Source organism: Lacerta agilis, chromosome 3 (assembly GCF_009819535.1).
Source record: "Lacerta agilis isolate rLacAgi1 chromosome 3, rLacAgi1.pri, whole genome shotgun sequence".
Lineage (NCBI taxonomy): Eukaryota > Metazoa > Chordata > Lepidosauria > Squamata > Lacertidae > Lacerta > Lacerta agilis.
The window spans coordinates 95,096,987-95,115,413 of record NC_046314.1 but is presented as its reverse complement, the minus strand read 5'-3'; the positions used below and the strand labels follow the sequence as shown (position 1 = coordinate 95,115,413).

Genomic DNA, 18,427 nt, shown 5'->3' with positions numbered 1-18,427 from the left:
CAGCAGAAGGGAGGAATCAGTGCAGGGTCTGATTCTCCACCTCTTGAAATTTGTCTCAAGGTCAGGGCAGCATATTTTTCCCACCACCCTGTGCCCCGTGGCACAATTAATGTATTTATTTATTTCTGCCCTCCTTATTTGCAATTTCTCATACAAGCCTGGCACTGGAAGGTTTGGAGGATCTTAACTTTTAAAATGAAAAAGCCACAGGTGTTGAAACAAAGCAAAACCAGCTCACTTTACATGCAGCCAAGCACACGCAACAGCCAGTGGCCTTGTGCGAACACACCCACATCCCCTTATGTGCCAAGAGATGCATCTAGCTAGTGTGGGGTTCAAAAGGGACTTGTGAGTCCAGTCCACCATCTACATTAGCTGTGACTGTAAAAACCCATCTCCAGGCTTGTATCTTCATGGCTGAATGAAGAGGCCATGCTGATGTGGTCTATGTGCAGCACGTTTCAGGCACATTGAAATCTCACCCAAGGCAGAGACTGTGGTTCTGGCCTTAAGATTATGCTCATGTTCCCCTCAATGGTTAAATGGGAATCACCTCCTTATTTACAAAGAAAGACTTCTAATACAGTTCTGAGATTTCTGCATAAGAGTCCTGGCTGCCCTGACATTTGTTAGACCATATCCCAGTGGCACAGTTACAATTCAATCAAAGTATACTATAGAAATATTAAACAGAACAAGGAAATTAAACACACACCCCCACCCCACTGCGGATAAACACGATCCTCATTACTGAACTGGACCAACAGAATTCATTTGTCCACTGGGGGAAGACTTCTGTTATTGTTTTGATATCTTGATCGCAGAGTGAAGGATATGCTGTGAATTGTCCAATAACACTAATTATAGACGGAACTAATGCAGACACACGTATTGTGTAGCTGCATAATCACATACACGTTTATTAATAAAGATTGCTTTTAAAAAATAATAATAATAAAATCGTATTTTAAATGGGTCCATACCAACTCTATACTGAGTCGAAACAAAGAAACAAAAAATCACCAGGATGTTCACAGCAAATAGCTCTTTCGATTCATTAAGTGAAGGAGTGTAGATGCAGAACCTTCGGAGCTGTTAAACTGGATGTTCTCGGGGAAATCGGGACACCGCTGTAAATGAAATTTAAAGCAAGAAGGGTGTTTTTAATATTGCACAGGAAATCTCCAGCAGAAACACATGTATCTGAAGACACAGAACATTTAAAAATATGGGTGTCGGATTCTGAGAAGAATTTGCATCATTTCAGAGATTTGCTTCCCCCCACTGCTTTTTTAAAAGCCCTGAAATTGAGTACAAATTAAATTTGATTTATCTTGAAACCTCCAAAGTCATTTTACCATGGTAAAGATCAACAGTTGAGTGTCTTCTACTAAGATTATTCCCCTGACTGTGGGGAAGTGTTACATTGTACCACAATGGGGTAGCAGTTTTCAGCATCCATGGTTGGTGAAAATGATATTTCTTTTACACATTTTGCCTCTTTCCAAGGGTATATTTAAATGTAGCATGCTTTGCTTATATTTTCCTCTCCCCTCTGCTCTTTATGCGTGTTACAATTCATCAGCAACTATACAGCCTGCAAATAACTTCCTTTGCGTTTGGCTGCGGGTGCCCTATGTTGCAAGATTCTTCCTGGTTCCCTGAATTGTGGCTATCTTACTGATATCATGAATGGAAGAATAAAGGGGATCAGAATGCATGGGGGGAAATAAGAGCACAACAATTCAAGGAAGTCCTACACAACTTGAGACATGAAGCCCAAAGGCAGCATTCCATGGTCAATAGAACCATTTTTGCTCTTGTCTAGGAGTGCAGAAATTGGGGTGGAGGAGTACAGCTGAGCCTAACTTTTCTGACCAAATTTTGAAAAAATTTCTCTTGCTGAGCTTCTCCAGATTTATTAAAGAATTTCAGTCCTCCCCTGGATAACTTTCTGCATAATGACCTCCCCAGTTTTACCCTACACGATTGTGGGTGTAACTGTAAATCTTGTTTTAACCTGATGTAATTTATTTTATTTTTTTAGTGTAGCAGGAATCAATTTGGTCCCTAGCTGATTGCTTCCCCCACCCACCAAAATAAATGAACAATAGCCTTTCAGTCAAGTAAGCTGAAATTTCACAGGAAATACCATATTTTTCGTGTATAAAACTAGGTTTTTTCCTTAAAAATTATGTCAAAAATTAGGGTGTATCTTATCCACGGATACACCTCCCCCCACTTTCTTAAATCTGAGTCCCCCCAAATAGGGGGCATCTTATAGATGAAAAATGCGGTAATTTTCTGGTTATTATTATTCTTGTTATTATTATTTGTAGAATCTTTTTCAAGTCCCTTTTAAACTGTTGAAATAATTTCAGCCCTGGCCTGAAGAATATCCAGTGAAATTCCCTGCCTTTTGCTGCCAACAAAGGCATGGAGAATTCTGGGGGGCCATTTTCTCTCAGTCCCTGTGTGGCTTGCCAAGAATCTGAGAGATTGCAACATGTTTATTAAGCCCCTGGCAGGACACATTTTATGGCTGGTGGACTGTATTCGGCTAGGTGGGGCACATGTTGTATTGATCTGTGTTAATTGGTTGGTTCTTGAATTTGTCTTGAAAGTTAACCTGTAGTTGCTTGACTCCACATTAGGGATCTTTAGCATTGCTGAGAGACTGCTTTTCTGCAGTGAGCTGGAAATGTAATTAAAAAACATGTTCAAGTGGTACTTAATATAACATGATATTATCCAGTGACGTCCTTTGCCATGGCCAAGAGCTTATTATCAAGTAAGTCCCATTCTGCAAAGGTCCCCTGTAAGGTTAATTAGTAGCTTCCATCTTGCAGATTCTGCCTCCTTTATTGGTTGGGTGTTTTTTTTCCCCTCAGTGAGATGCTGTGTCTCTTTATGGTACGCATAGTTTAGCATTACATGCATGGGCCTCAGGTTTAGGAGCGCCTCCTCCCATAGCTGTCAACTTTTCCTTTGTTTTTTTTTTTAAAGGGAAATTCCCTTATTCCGAATGGGATTCCTCGCAAGAAAAGGGAAAAGTTGACAGCTATGCCTCCTCCTCCCCTCTCCTCCTATGGCACACCCATAGGACTTTCTCAGTTATATCTCATAGTTATTAGCATTAACTATGTTTTAGCTAACATTAGATTGTGGTTAATGATCCCTAGCTTGTTTCGCACAAGAAGCAATAACCAAAGTTCCTAGGTTGGGCATAACCATGAACTATGGTTCTGTTTTTCCTTCTCGTGGCAGTACTAAAGGATGTGAGGGGGTGTTCCAAGATGCATTGCTAAATGTAAATAACTTGACAAGTAGACAGACAGACAGACAGGGCACTCATAGAATCACCGAATTGCAGAGTTGGAAGAGACCACGAGGGTCATATAGTCCAATCCCCTGCAATGCAGGAATCTTTTGCCCAACATGGGGCTCAAACCCACAACCCTGAGATTAAGAGTCTCATGCTCTACCAGCTGGACACAAAGTAATAAAAGCTGCAAGAGCTGCAAGAGGCAGCTTTTAATGAAAGATAACAGCAGCCTTTAACCGCTTGGAGCTGCAAAAATCAGACCTGAACAAACAACACTGGACTGCAATGATTTAGTTTCTAGTGTAAATGAATAAAGGATAGCAATTTGAGGAAGGGCTATTGCAAAAGCAAGACTCTCTGGCAATGGTGGGACCTTGCAGCCGAGATCTTGCAAGCAAGCACAGTTCCACATCAGGTAGGCACGAAGGAAACATTAGAATCGAATGATGTATTCATTTGGAAAAATAAGCTTAATTCAACAAGAAAGTGCTTTCTGCTTCCTCAGCTATTCTATCCACTGCATACCTTTGCAGAATAGAAAATCAGTTTTTCATATCATTCTGGAGTGGGTGCCCTTGGAATCTTAAATCCTGATATTCTGGCACTGCAAAGTGGAACATGGGAAACTGCTTTACACAAAATCAGACCATTGGTCCATCCAGCTCAGTACTGTCTACACTGACTGGCAGCAGGTCCACATGGTTCTAATGGAGATCTTTTACCTGGAGATGCTGGGGACTGAATCTGGAACCTTTTACATGCAAAGCATCTTCTCTACCACTGGGATATGGCCACTACCCTATATTACATGCCTACAGAGTTTCTCCCTCCCCCCCCCCCTTCTCTCGCACCTTCTCTCACACACCTATATATAGATGTATTAAGTCCAAGCATCAAGCAAAGAAAACTATTTGTTGGTTATCCACTTAAAGCCTTTCACTTAATAGCCTTTGATACACAAAATCAGACAAACATATTAATCCTGTCACCCTGTTCAAACATATGGCTTTTCATTGAGGGAGTAATGAAATAAATCTGCAGGCATTTTCACATGGATAAACAATAGATTTGAAGGGAGGAAAATAAACCCTGCTTTCTTTAATTTTGGAAGGGTGCTAAGATGTGTCACATAAGTAGCATCACAGAACGAGGCATGTGTGGGAGAAGGAGAAGATGCCTCTTCCCAAACTGGACCTGCCTTTGTGGTTTTTGCAAATGCCAGTATTCAAAATAAATGCATTTGCTGGACTCAAAAGTGCTTCTTGTGCAAGCGGAAGGCACTCCCATGTGAACCAGTGTGTGTGTGTGTGTGTGTGTGTGTGTGTGTGTGTGTGTGTGTGTGTGTTCCTTGACTCTTCCTTCCAGCTACAGCCCTGAATGCCCCTTCAGAAGGGGCTCAAAGGAAAAGCATACAAGACTACAGCAAGAAGTAAATTGGTGGGGCCACCTCAATCCATGAACAGAAATCTGCTCCAAGCTTCTTTCTTTCTCTTTCTTTCTTTCTTTCTTTCTTTCTCTTTCTTGACAAACCACTGCCAATTCATGGAAAGGTTAATTAATTTAAAGGTTTTTAATCACTCCACCTAACTGATTAGTCAAGTAAACACTGCAGCCGTGGAATTTATGACTTGGTGCAAGCTATAAACTTCCTGTGGGATAAACTAAGCAAAATGGCACCAGCTTTCCCACGCAGCAGTCCGTGATTGCCTTTGTCTGAAAGAAATTAATCTTAAGGAACTAACGTCCTCCAGAGCTGCTTCTCAGCACTGCAGCAGAGTTACTAACTGCTGAGCTTTATGTACTGTGTATTATTGGAACCACTTTCTATTTTTGTCCCTAATAATTATGAAGATGAGAGCAAATGCTCTCCCTGCATCCCTGCAGTTTAACGGCAATCAAAACCATATGCAAAGACCGCGGCTGGGATTCAAAGCACCCGTTTTGGTGCGCAAGACTTTTTTCTTTTTAAGCCCCAGCAGATTCTCCTGCTGCTATTCCTCAGAAGCAGCATTGCACTCGAGGATATCTGCAATGCTGCTGTGCTTTTGATGGGCGCACAAAATGTGGCGAATGGCACAGGGAGGTGCTACTTTCGGAAAGGGAGTTCAGTACAGACAGTGGAGTCCGACTCACTGCACTGACTCCATCTGCGCTCTATGTTTAAAGCAGTATCATATCACTTTAACGCAAAGAATCCTGGGAACTGCAGTTGGGTAAATGTGCTGAGAGTTGTTAGCAGAACCCATATTCCCCTCACAGAGCCAAGGTGCCCAGAGTTCCCTGTGACTGGTTGTTAAGCCACTCTGGGAATTGTAGCTCTGTGAGGGGAACTCTTAATGCCCTTAACAAACTTCACTTCCCAGGATTCTTTGGGGGGAAGCTGCAGCTCTGTAAAGTGGCATCAAAGTGCTTTAAATGGGTAGCACTAATACTCAGAGCAGACTCGTTGAAATCAGTGGATGTAAGTAATTTGTTGGGAATAATTTGATTTCCATGAGCTGGGCACCATCCACAGTTCTCAGGATGTGGTCCACATCTTGGAAAGGAAGTCTGCATTGCTGATGAACAGCTCTTTCTATTAAAAAAAATGGTCCAAAAATATATCTCTGAACATTAAACTGCAGGTCAGTTTAGATTCAGCACTTTGCAGCATTATTCTTCCATGGCATTTGTGATCATGAGGAAATGGCACCACTTCCCTGCTCTGATGTGACTGAACTACCGCTCCCATCAGCCCTAGCAAATATGGCCAATGGCCAAGGATTGTGGGAGGCTGTTAACATGTGGAAGGGCAAGGGTTCCCCATGTCCACTGGCAACACAGTCTCTCTCTGTTAAGCAATTTTCACTATTTCCTTGGTGCAATATCCTTTGGTACAATAGAGTTTTCCTTAATACAGTACCAGCAATTTCTTTCCCAACCTGCTTTTACTTCTACAGGTGCCCTAGTTAGTCTTCCTCAAGGCAAATACATTTCAAGGGAGAGAGCATCAGCTTAGAATATAAGATAGAGACAAGTTGATGGACTATGCAGAATTGGATAAGATGACAGGAAGAATTCGAAACCGGCGGGACCAGGAATTCCTGAAGGATTGGACTAAATTTGAGAAATAGTTGAAAGACAGCTGTAAACAACAAATTACGCTAGTAGGTTTACAAGAAGTTTTGTAAGGTTAATTTTAGGAAATATTACGGAGATAATTTTGGAAGGTAATAATCAATCATTGTGATAAAAAGTAATAGTGAAGTTGGAAATACAAGAAGAAATTAGGAAATTTGAAAATCTTGAGAAGTGGTTGATGGAAGTAAAAAATATGTATAAGAGATGAATATTATTGGATGTTTAAAAGAATGTATGTAAAACTTAATAAAAATTATTTATATATAAAAAAGAAAGAATATGAGATAGAGACAGAACAGCACAATCTATCTCCCTAAGGTACTGGGGACCATTACAATGAGAAAATACATCGGAATGGTTGGTGTGCATCATTGGTCTTAATGTATACATCGTTCAGGATCCTTTGGCATATATCTTGATTAAAGGAAACTCAAAAGGCAAAGTGGAGAGTTCAAAACAACGTCATGAGCACAAAATATAAATTTCTCATTGGAGTGGGGGCAGGAGTTTTGTTTATAAAATCACGAACACACGTTAGTGTGGAAGGCCTCTTTTTTAAAAAACAACAACAACAACTCCAAATGTTTTTGATGACAGCGATACCCCACTTCGCAGTTTCATGTTTCATTGCCATTAGATGATATCAACCCATATCTGAGATTTTTCTACCACCAGTTGGCAACAAATAATGGCACCTACAAATCATATGTGAAAATACACACTGCATACTTTGATAAGCAAGTCCACCTTTTGCTCCCTTTTCTGGACCACCTCATTATCACCACCATGTGAAACCAGGCCATTTCACATGATCCATAAAGGCTATACAGACATAAAAGGAGGAAGGCAAATTGCTAAACAATTTAACAATGATGAGATCCTACTCAGCAAGCTGGCAATGTAAAGTCATGTTCAAGATCCAAAGCTTGAAAGGAGCCCAGTTCATGTACTTCCACTTTCTGTACTCTGGTGTCCTCCAGATATTTTGGACTACAACTCCCATGAGCCCCAGTCAGTACAATGTTGCAGGTTGGGGCTGACGGGAGTTGTAGGCTAAGACACCTGGAGGGCACCAGGCTGTGGAAGCCTAAAGTGTTTCCTACGGTTGTGGGTCCTCTTGTAATAAAAGTGTTGGAACTCTTTCTCTCCCTGATTTCCACACCACCACACATGCATATGGACCACAATCACACCACACATTGAAAGCACTATGATACCACTTTAAGCAGTCATGGCTTCCCCCCCCCAAAGGATCCTGGGAGCTGTTTGCTAAGATCTGTTAGGAGCCCTCTAACAAAGCTACAATTCCCAGTATTACCTGTGAAAGGGATTGCTGGCTAAACCACTCTGGGGGAAGTCATAACTCTTCAGAGCTTCGTAGTGTTTTCAATGTATGATATGAATGCAGTCAGTGTAATGTTAATATGCAGGTTCATTCACGTGAACGCCTGATTGACATGATTCTTCCCCTTCAAAAGGGGGCCTTTGCTTGTTCATTCACACATGAAACCCCTGTGTCAGATACTATTTTACATGTGGGCAAGTGGAGGGAGAATTTGCCCAGGAATAATCACCATGTAAAAAAGTTCCAACAACCAGGTAAGTATATGAACTGGGCTTAACATATGACTTAGTTTTTTTCAATTAATGTCTTTTTTCTTTCTTTCTTTTATATAACAAAAGTCAATTTGAGGAGTAACAGATGCACTGATGGAGAAGGAGGGGGGTAAAACATTATAAACTGTACCCTTGCTGTCAAAAAGACTTCAGAGTCAGCTGCCATCTCGACATGAGGTTGCAATTCCTGTTACTATACCATTTAGAGAGAGGGGAGAACATGGTTAACGGATTGGCCCCTCAATGGAGTTCATCAAGAAAAGATTAAATGTTTCGCTTAAAACATGTTGAAGTGGGTGTTTTGTTGTGTTTGCAGGGGATATCCGGTTGACGTCTGCTCAAAAGAACCACCTCAGCTTGCTCCAAAAAGGTCTTTTTCTGATTCTGGAGACTGTGGCCTTGATATTTCGTACAACTCCTGTGGCGATTGCGAGCTTCTTCTAGAGGCTAATATCCTTAGTATCTCAGCAAGCTGTTTTTCTATGTTCGTTATTTTTGTGTTTAAAGCTTTGATGTCCTCCTTCAGCTCATGCTTCACTTCCAGCATCGTGGCCTGAAGAGTCTGTTCGGGGATGGGGTAAAACGAGTGTTTGACTTCTGCCAGGACGGGACTTCGGTCCTGAGGACTCCTCGTCTCCCCCACGTTGTCCAAGCGCAGGTCGCTTTTGGTGATGCCGCTGTCGCAAGAGTCGGTCTTCTTCAGAGTGGCTTCCCCCACCACTTTCGTCCTCTCCGGCAACGTCTCCATGGATTCCGCCTTGGAGACTTTGTTCCAGTCTTCTCCCTTCGCGCAGGCATCTTTGAACTTTGCCCAGCCTTTGCGCTTCGGAAACTCTCCTGCCACCTTCGCTCCTACATAGTCTGAGGCTGGGGCTTGAAGCTTGGCCTGGTCAGATACCCCGGATGTTGAAGCAGACTGGTAGGTGATTGGCGTTGCGGGGCTTTCCCTGACGGTGACGATGCTAGCTTTAACCACAGTGCGCGAAGGGTGGTCTCCCAGAATGTTGCCTTTCTCCACATCCAAGTCGTCTCGGCCTCTTTCTGCAGCTAGTCGGGCCTCCTTCTGCTGCCTAAATCTTTGAAAAAGCCGACGGACTGGATGGTCAGGTGGCAAGACTAAAGGGGCTTCGTTCTTCCTTTTCATCCTCTCTTCTTCTTCTCGCTTGACATCGCTAATCTTCCGGAATACAATCTGCAATGGAGAAAAATATGTATCACACTAAGGGTTAGAGAACCAGAGTGGGAAAGGATATCCATTTTCGTTATTTGAACTGATAACTCTGCATGCTCAATAGCTCATGATACAGGAGTGTAGGACTCTGCCTAATACTAAGCTAGACCAGTGATCCATCTTTCTTAATTTTGTCTACATTGACTGACAGCCGATCTCCAAGGGTTCAGGCAGGGGACAGTCCCAGCCCTGCCTAGAGATGCCAGGAGTTTGAACCTGGGACCTTCTGTATGCAAAGCAGATGCTCTGCTCCTGAGCTATGGACCTTTCCCATAAATATACATGAGCAGATTATCCCAGGTAGCTGATGTATGATTCAAAGAGGGATTTTTGTTGTTATTCAGAAGTGCCTAGCATTCCACATGTGGAGACTATCTAGCAGATCCCTAAATGCTCTATTACAAAACAATATAATCACTCTGCAAGACAGTAGTGCTATTGCATTGAGGTGCTTGTTACATTTCAGTTTACTCCATCTCTTACACAAACTCAAAGTCAATGCAAGGATTGTGGATAGAGGAGAGAATTAAACACTTTTTAAACACCAGTTTCTCTAGGCGGTGTGATGGCCTGGGACTCGGTCTTGGACTCAGAACCAGAGGAGTCTCCGTCTGCACCGGATCCTCTGCCTCAGACATCATCTGAACCAAGTCTGGGGACTGATCCTGAAGAGCCCCAGGCTGCACATGTTCCCCTGCAACAAGCACCAGCTGGGCTGAGTCGAGGAGGCCTGAGCCTGTCCTGGCTCCAGATGCGGAGAATACCTTGTTGCCGTCAGCTGGGCCATCACTGACAGCTGCCCCACTACTGGCTGGGTCAGGAGAGGCTGAGGTGGCCCCTGGGTCTAGTAACCCACCGGCGTCTCCCGAGCTGCAGAGACTCAAGTCTGAGAGGAGGAGAGACCTGAGTACTCGCAGGAGGAGTGCTCACCTTCGGGCGAGACAGGGTGGTGAGTTGTCAGGGGATCGGGATCAGCCATTACCTCGTCAGAGATAAAAGGCTGTTGGACCCCACCCCAGGTTGCAGGAGCAACATTGCTGTTTGCCAGATGGTGCCTGTGTTCCTGTACCTGACCTTGCCTAGTTTCCTGCCTTGACTCTCTCTTGGCTTCCCAGAACACCCCCGGGCCCAGCACAGGCTGATTGTATGGTGGAACCACATAAATCCCCAGAGGCCTTCAAATAGCAGACAGGCCTCTCTTTGAACACAACCCTCACTTAGAAGGTTTGTGCATTTCTTCGATAAGAGCAGTCGGGGGGAGTGGCTGGCTCTCAGCCAGCTTTCCAAGCTCTAGTACTCCACTAAAAGGCTTTCATTGAGCAAGAAAAGTGGTGGTGGTGGTGGTGTGTGTGTGTGTGTGTGTGTCCCTGTTCCATTCATTCCTAATGTCACAAGGAAACCCACCCTATGCACTCAGATTTCCATTTCAATGGGAACATCAGTTCTAGATCATGGGTTGGGAACTTCATACTCAGGGCCAAATGCCTCTCTGCCTGGCTCCTGGGGCTCACTCAGGCCACATCCCTCACCTGCTTTGCACCTTCCCTGGGTGTTTTTGCATGGGAGCAATGAGTCTGTGAACTCTACTAATGCCTCTTGTTTGCCTGGATGGAGGATGGAAGAGTGTGTGTAGAAACCAAAGTGAAATTCACATTTGCTGCTGCATCTGGCTCTATGAACAGCCCTACCTGTGATGGCAGTGATGACAAAAAATACTGCAGCAAGATCTTTACAGATGTTGCCCTTGGCCAGGTGTGACTCCTTCATTAATCCAGACCACACAAGGTTATTCACTGTTCAGGTCCAGTTTATTTGCTACTAATGTAGATAGAGACGATAAAAAAAACAAACCCTTTATGGCGGGGCTCTCTATTCCCTATTTGAGCAGTGACATCATCAGCAGGTGCCAATGGTGAGTCATCTGAGTTGCACCACTGCTTTCAATCCATACACCCGCACACACCCACACCCACACCCACACACCCTGCTTCACAGGGACAACTGGTCCTGGCATGAACAATCATCACATGATCTGGGCAAGGCCCACCAGGGAAACAGCCTACCAGTAACATATGGCTCACATCTTCATGTCCCTCAGGCCACAGATTATATTACACAGCTGCAGTTCTGTCACCCTTGCTTTACTCATCGCTGTGGACTTGCTCCCCTTCTCACCTATTCCCTTTCCTTCTGCTACTAAACCCCCTTAATTTGTAGCACGGCTTTCCCTCAACTTCCTCCTGAAACCTCATCACCATTTCTGAGCTCAAGGAGTTGGTTAACCAAGGTGTCTGCACTGAGGTAAAAAGGCTGTTGAGATCTGTTGTTGCTGAAGGAAAGTGAAAGATACTCGGAGTCCAGTGTGACTTTCATGCTCTTTATTCAGCTCATAGTAGTGAGGAATGTAGTTCCCCCCAAACGTTTGCTTTATATACACTATTTACACAATGGGCCCCACGTGATTGGCTAATTCCGGGATACTCCTGTATGCCAATCAGAGTGCGGATTCACTTCCACCTGGAGCTGGATTGGGTGGCTCCTGCAGACCAATCAGACTGCTGCAATCTCAATCCTATTGTTCTGGGACCAGTCAGACTGCTGCAATCTCAATCCTATTGTTCTGGGACCAGTCAGACTGCTGCAATCTCAATCCTATTGTTCTAGGACCAATCAGACTGCTGCAGTTTGGATCCTATTCAACTCAGTACATAACAGAAAGCCTCTTTGAAAGGGCTACCCTTGGCAGCCACCTGGGGCATAGGACCATCAGGAGAGCCTTTTTGGATCAGGTCAATGGCTCATCTAGCCCAGCATCCCATTCTTGCAGTGGCCAACCAGATGCCCATGGAAAGCTAGCAACAGCATTCTTCCCACCTGCAATGCTCAGCAACTTGTATCCAGAAACATAGTGCCTCCGAGAGTGGGGGGAAGAACCCAGTCATCATGGCTAGTAAGGTAAGGTAAGGTAAAGGTAAAGGACCACTGGATGCTTAAGTCCAGTCAAAGGTGACTATGGGGTTGCGACGCTCATCTCGCTTTCAGGCTGAGGGAGCTGACATTTGTCCACAGACAGCTTTCCAGATCATGTGGCCAGCAGGACTAAACTACTTCTGGTGCAACAGGACACCATGATGGAAACCAGAACACACGGAAATGCTGTTTACCTCCCCGCCACAGCGGTACCTATTTATCTACTTGCACTGGCATGCTTTCAAACTACTAGGTTGGCAGAAGCAACGGGAGCTCACCCTGTTGAGGGGATTTGAACCGCCAACCTTCCAGTCAGCAAGCCCAAGAGGCTCAGTGGTTTAGATCACAGCGCCACCCGTGTCCTGATTCATGGCTAGTAGGCATTGATAGCTTTATCCTCCATGATCCCCCCATCTTCTTTTAAATACATTCAAGTCAACAAGTGATAATGTAGCCACTTATCAGTCCCCTCCCCACCAGGAGTTATGAGCCCAGTTATGATTATACTAGTTTCTCATAATTTTAGCTAACAAAACGTTAGTACCCCAGTAAGAAATAACTTTTGTGTTATAGATGTTAATTAAAAACAACAATAAGCAGCTAAACAAATAAATAAACACATGTCAAAGAGGTATGTTTATATTAAGAGAGTTATAACAGGCACACAAAATAATGAGACGTTATGTTTCCCCAATGATGCTAAACCTACTTGGTATTCTCCTCAATGCTGGGCAGACACACAAACAAATAGCTTTGCTAATTTCTGCCGTTTAGAGAGGTAGGTGAACTTGGCAGTTAGAGAATAATTCAAGAGCTGCCAAATGGGAAATGAGAGGTTTTTCATCTTTGCAAACACTTCGTTTTCACATATCAATGGGAATGCCATGCATAAAGTAGCAATGGCATAAGGAGATCCAGTGCGAGTTCTGCTGGAAGCTGCAGGGTGACTTTGTACGTGCGGTCAGGATCTGACGGTTTCCATCTCTCCACCACAGCACAGAAAGAATAAAGATTCACATCACTCTAATTTAGAGTGTTGTCTAGGTGAGGATGGGGGAAGAAATGTACACTTCCTAAACCAGTAAGCGAACTTAATTTTGTGACACAGTTTTCCAGTCAAAATGGTGCACAAAAATGCACCTATTAGTGGAAATAATGTACAAAATGGCATTCTATTATGGAAAATGACTCGCAAAATGCACATATTAGGCAAATTGCACGCAAAATTGCATATGGATGAGAAATGCTCATAAAATGCATAATTTTATGTGCACAGGCTTTTAAAAGACAACTTCACACACGGATGTGGGCGAGCTGAACTCAGCTTTGGTAAAATGAGAAATGTGACAGATTCATCCCTCTCTAATCCAGATGGAATAGCTCCTTCTGCTTAAGGAAGGGCCATAGCTCAGTGGCAGAGCATCTGCCTTGCAAGCAGAAGGCCCCAGGTTCAATCCCTGGCATCTCCAGGTAGGGCTGGGAGAGGCTCCTGCCCCAAATCCTGGAGAGCCTCTGTCAGTCAGTGTAGACAGTACTGAGCTAGATGGACCAATGGCCTGACTCAGTAAAAGGCAGCTTCCTGTGTTCCTACTGACAGAAAGGATTGAGATCCAAATAAGTCTCCCACTGGAAGAAGGAGTTGGTGGTCCAGTTTTGCCCATTCCCTCTCCTGCTTCCTACACTGCCTGTTACATTTTCCCAGAAGTTCTCCTTAATGTGCCATCACTGGGAACCGTATGCTTGACAGTGCCACGTAGGTAGACATTTTTTATGGTGGGACACATAGAAGGCAAATTCATCTCTGAAATTCAGATGCCTTTGTTGTTCAGGCCTTTGTTATTTGATACTGCTGATATGTTGTTTTTAATTGCATTTTCTCTGGAATATGTGTTTTAAATGGAGACTTCGACATTTTATCGATTTTCTTGTGGCCTGCCCAGAGATCCTAGGATAAGGTGGTCTAAACATAGCCTACATAAATAAACAAATAAACCTCCATTTAATAATCACCCTATCTATAGCCTTGTTTCTGAACTTGGGAAGTCCTTGCGTGGGGAATGGAGCTTCCTATATCCAGCGACGCATTATCGTAACTCGCCTTTCCAAATCGGTTATGCTGTTGTGTCCCAATGATGATTTATATTCACTTATGTGAACACCATCGGTGTGGCCGTTGCCTTACAGAAGTAACGAGCAAAATGTCAAGCTGCTGCCCTGAGGTGCTTACAATTGAAAATTCGGCACAAGGGAATGTGAGAAAAATGGTAATGGGAAGAACAGGCATTCGTTTCAGAGGTCTGGGGGACTACAAGAGGTTAAGTCACAGAGAAAAGGTGACTTGGAAGGAAGAGAGAGAAACAGAATTGCATTGGAGGGAATGATACACGTAAGGGTAGAATTGTTCCATAGTTTATCTTGTTGGTGTGTTTGGGAGTTTGATATTGTTTTATTGCATGGTTGGTTATTTTATAAAGCCCCATATAGCACCAATCCCTGATATTTTAGGGATGAAGAGATGAATTACAAATGCTTTTACCAACAATGAAAATCATGGGAGTGGGAGACTGTTAAATGGCTGAGGGTGGTGGAAGTCATCATCATCATTATTCTTTATTACGGTCAAAGACCAGCTCTTAAAGGTGGTGGAAGTTTTAGAAACCAAATGTGCTTCCAGAAGAGTGTTTATCGTGGGACTGCTGCTGCTAAGGTGTGCCACTGTTTCCAGCACCCACACATTCCATATCTCTACCCTTCCCAATTTAGTCCAGATGTACCTTTACTGTGGAAAATTTCTGGATTATGGGTTTTCTCTTTCCCTCTCTGCTCCTAATGTTTGTATCTTCAAAAGAAGTGTTTTAAGTGTTTCCTATGAAAGAGAGTTGGAAATGACTCCTTCCTACCCCACCCCCAATACTGCGAAGAGGGCACATGGAAGAAAAAAAAGTAAAAACTGAGCAAATGAGATGATTTCAGTTCAGCTCTTTCCATTTTTATTTTTTTAAAACAACAACAACACACATTGCACTGGGGTGCCTGGTGCAAAATGAATGTGTATTCAGCTTTCTTGTGCAGAGGTGGCAGTAGTTAAGAAATCAGAAACACCGTGAGCCACCAGGTATGCATATTAAAGCTGGCATCACAATTTTGCCTCTGCTGAATTTGGAGGCTCTGGCTCAGGTGAAATATCAGAGGCATTTAAAGGGAAGCCAAAAGAGACTTATAAGCCTAATGAAATATCTCAGTGGGATTTCTCATGTCTCTAATCCTGATAATGAGCTAAAGGACAGCATGGCTGCCTTACTAGGTTATAAAATCATAGAACTGTAGAGTTAGAAGAGACCCTGGAAATCATCTAGTCCAGCCCCCTGCAATGCAGGAATATGCAGCTGCCCCATACAGGGATCAAACCTGCAACCTTGGTATTATCAGCACCGTGCTCCCATCAGCTGAGCTATCCAGGCCCCTAGGGTCAGACTCACCACTGCTTCCAAATCTGATTGGTCTTTGGCACCCAAACCTGGGTGTCTGGCAAGGTCTTTCCCCTGGCCTCCGACTTTCCTTTCACCAGAAGATGCCAGGGGCTGAACTTGGATCCTTCTGCATGCAAAGTGTGAGGTTCTGAGCTACGTTCAAAGCTTCTGTTTTTGAAATGTATGGCATGGACATGACCGTAGATAAGAACATAATAGGAGCTTGCTGGATCAGGCCAGTGGCCCACCTAGTCCAGCATCCTGCTCTTGCAATGGCCACCCAGATGCCTGGGGGAAATCCACAAGCCAGATCTGAGCACAAGAGCACTCTTCCTTTCTCCATTCCCATCATTTCTGCCTCCAGTTGGTGAAATCCTCCTTCAAAGCCATCCTTAGTCCTGTCTATTAATTTCAGTGGGTCTACTCTGTGTGGCACTAGCACTGAATACAACACTATCTCTCCCCCTCATCACACCATTTTTCATTTTATATCTCTATTTCAGGTCCCACTATGGTCTCAGCCACACTTCCAAAAGCCTGGTTCCAATTTGACAGTAAACAGTGGGTTTTCCCAGAGAAAGTAGCAGGGCAAAAGGAAAACCTCTTAGACCCCGTGACTTGAAATCACAAGACAAACAAAAGCGTAGATGAACCCTTGTTTATCTTTCTTCTAAACCAAAATACCCCAAGTGCTTTAGTCTTCCTATTAGAAAAGGATTTGTTGGTTAATCCTGCTATAATTTCCCATTTCTGGGAAGTGCCCAGACCCCTTTTATATGCCGATAAATAAGATACTCAGTCTATTTCGTCTAGCAGCCCATGATAATGAACAGGGTGTCTGCTGCATTCGAAAAGCTCCCCCTTCTATCATTTGATGTTAACGTTACCAGGAAGAGTTTATAACATACCCCAAAGTCTATTAGTCTCTCTGTCACAGGCCTCTATTCAAGAAACTCATCTGCATTTTTATTACTCTATTTTAAATCCAGTCATTGGAAATCAAGATGGCCGAAGTAAGCAGCTGCAAAACCTAGCAAAGGGCAAGTCACCATACTTAGCATGTGGTAAGAATCCTGTGCCCACAAAAACACAGCATTGCAAGCTCCTTCACCCCCACTCACTTTAGTACCAGGGCCAATGTTACCAAGAAATGCATTGCCAACATGTCCTGGTTAGCTCCACAGATTACTCAGTTCTGCATTGTGTAAAACATTTGAGGGGAGCTGCCATCTTTGTTGTGTTTGCTGCCAAAGGTTAACTTTCCATTCCTATGTTATACACATCTACTCAGAAGTAAGTCCATTTATGTTCAGTGGGGCCCAATTCCTAAACACACTTGGCATGAAACACCTTTGTGGCTCAATAGGTCAGTGTCTTCACCAAAAGTTTGGTGGTTTGAGCCCACCCAGGGGTAAATGTGGGCAGGAGTCCTGCATTGCAGGGGGTTGGACTAGATGACCCTCGGGGTCCCTTCCAACTCTACAATTCTATGATTCTATGTCTGAAGGTTACCCATTGAGCTACATGTTTGGAGTGGGAGTCTCTCAGGTCCTGGTCTTTATCCACTACCATTAACTTATTATGCAGACTTTTTCTAGAACAAATCATCACTATTAACTCGCTTGTGACCCTTGGAATGTGACCCTTGGAATGGGGAAAAAACTGATCTAGGTGGATCAGTGGGCATGATCCTGCATGTATATCAGCTTCCTGATTTTCTACATGACCCATCTAATATGCTGAAACTCAACTACAGTATTTGTATATACAGTGGTACCTTGGGTTACGTACCTGATCCGTTCCGGGGTGCTGTTCGCACCCTGAAAAGTACACAACCTGAGCGTCCATTTTGTGCATGTGCGAAAGCACGATGTTGCGCTTTAGCGCATGCGCAATATGCGCAGGACGCTTCTGTGCATGTGCAGACTGCGCAAGACGCTTCTTTACTTCCAGGTCTGCAGAGTACGCAACCCGAAAGTACACAACCCGAAGCATTTGCAACCCGAGGTATGACTGTAATGTTTGTTGTTTCTCTCTGAGGTGCCAATTAACTGCTCATGATGAAGGCAAGGAAATTTAATACCAAAAAAAAATTGTTTATTTATCTGCAGTGGTTATGTAAAATATTACTTTGTGTCAAGCATCGACTCTAATTAATTGATGAACAGCACTGTCTTGGGCAACAAACGTTGCTAAAGCCACAAAGCCAAGCTCCACAGGAGTGAATGCAATGTCTCCTGAAACATTTTGAATTGGGGAGGACATAAACAAGATGGAACATGCTAGCTAATGAAGACAATAGGACATGAAAGGCATAGGCAGGGGAGCTAATAAGTGAATATGCATTAGTTATCCTAAATCACAGAATACTGGCAATTCAGTGTCTGTGGAAAAACAGTGCAATAGTTCCTCTAAAAAATAAAATAAAAAGGTCCACTATAAAACTCCCCCTGAAATGTAGGAATCTCAGCTAAAGCATCCATGACAGATGGCCATCCAACCTCTGCTTAAAAACCTCCCAATACGATTCCACTGTCAGGACAGTCAGTATTTCTCAGCCTGGCCTACCTCACATGAGTGATAGGAGGATAAAAACAGCAGAGAACTATGTACAGTGGTACCTTGGTTCTCAAACTTAATCCGTTCCGGAGGTCTGTTCCAAAACCAAAGCATCCCAATACCAAGGCACGCTTT

General features: G+C 43.7%; 1 protein-coding gene across 2 annotated transcripts in view; it reads right to left on the bottom strand.

The window, feature by feature from the left end:
• Window positions 1-214: 214 nt before the first annotated feature.
• KCNH1 (potassium voltage-gated channel subfamily H member 1) overlaps window positions 215-18,427 on the bottom strand; it is a 218,599-nt gene continuing 200,386 nt past the window's right edge. For both annotated transcript variants that reach the window (XM_033144832.1, XM_033144833.1), the window contains exons 11-12: window positions 8,193-9,254; window positions 215-1,130 (exon numbers count right to left, since the gene is read on the bottom strand). In XM_033144832.1, coding sequence (XP_033000723.1) covers window positions 8,415-9,254 — 840 coding nt within the window. In that variant the 3' untranslated portion in view covers window positions 215-1,130; window positions 8,193-8,414. The remainder of the gene's footprint in view (window positions 1,131-8,192; window positions 9,255-18,427) is intronic.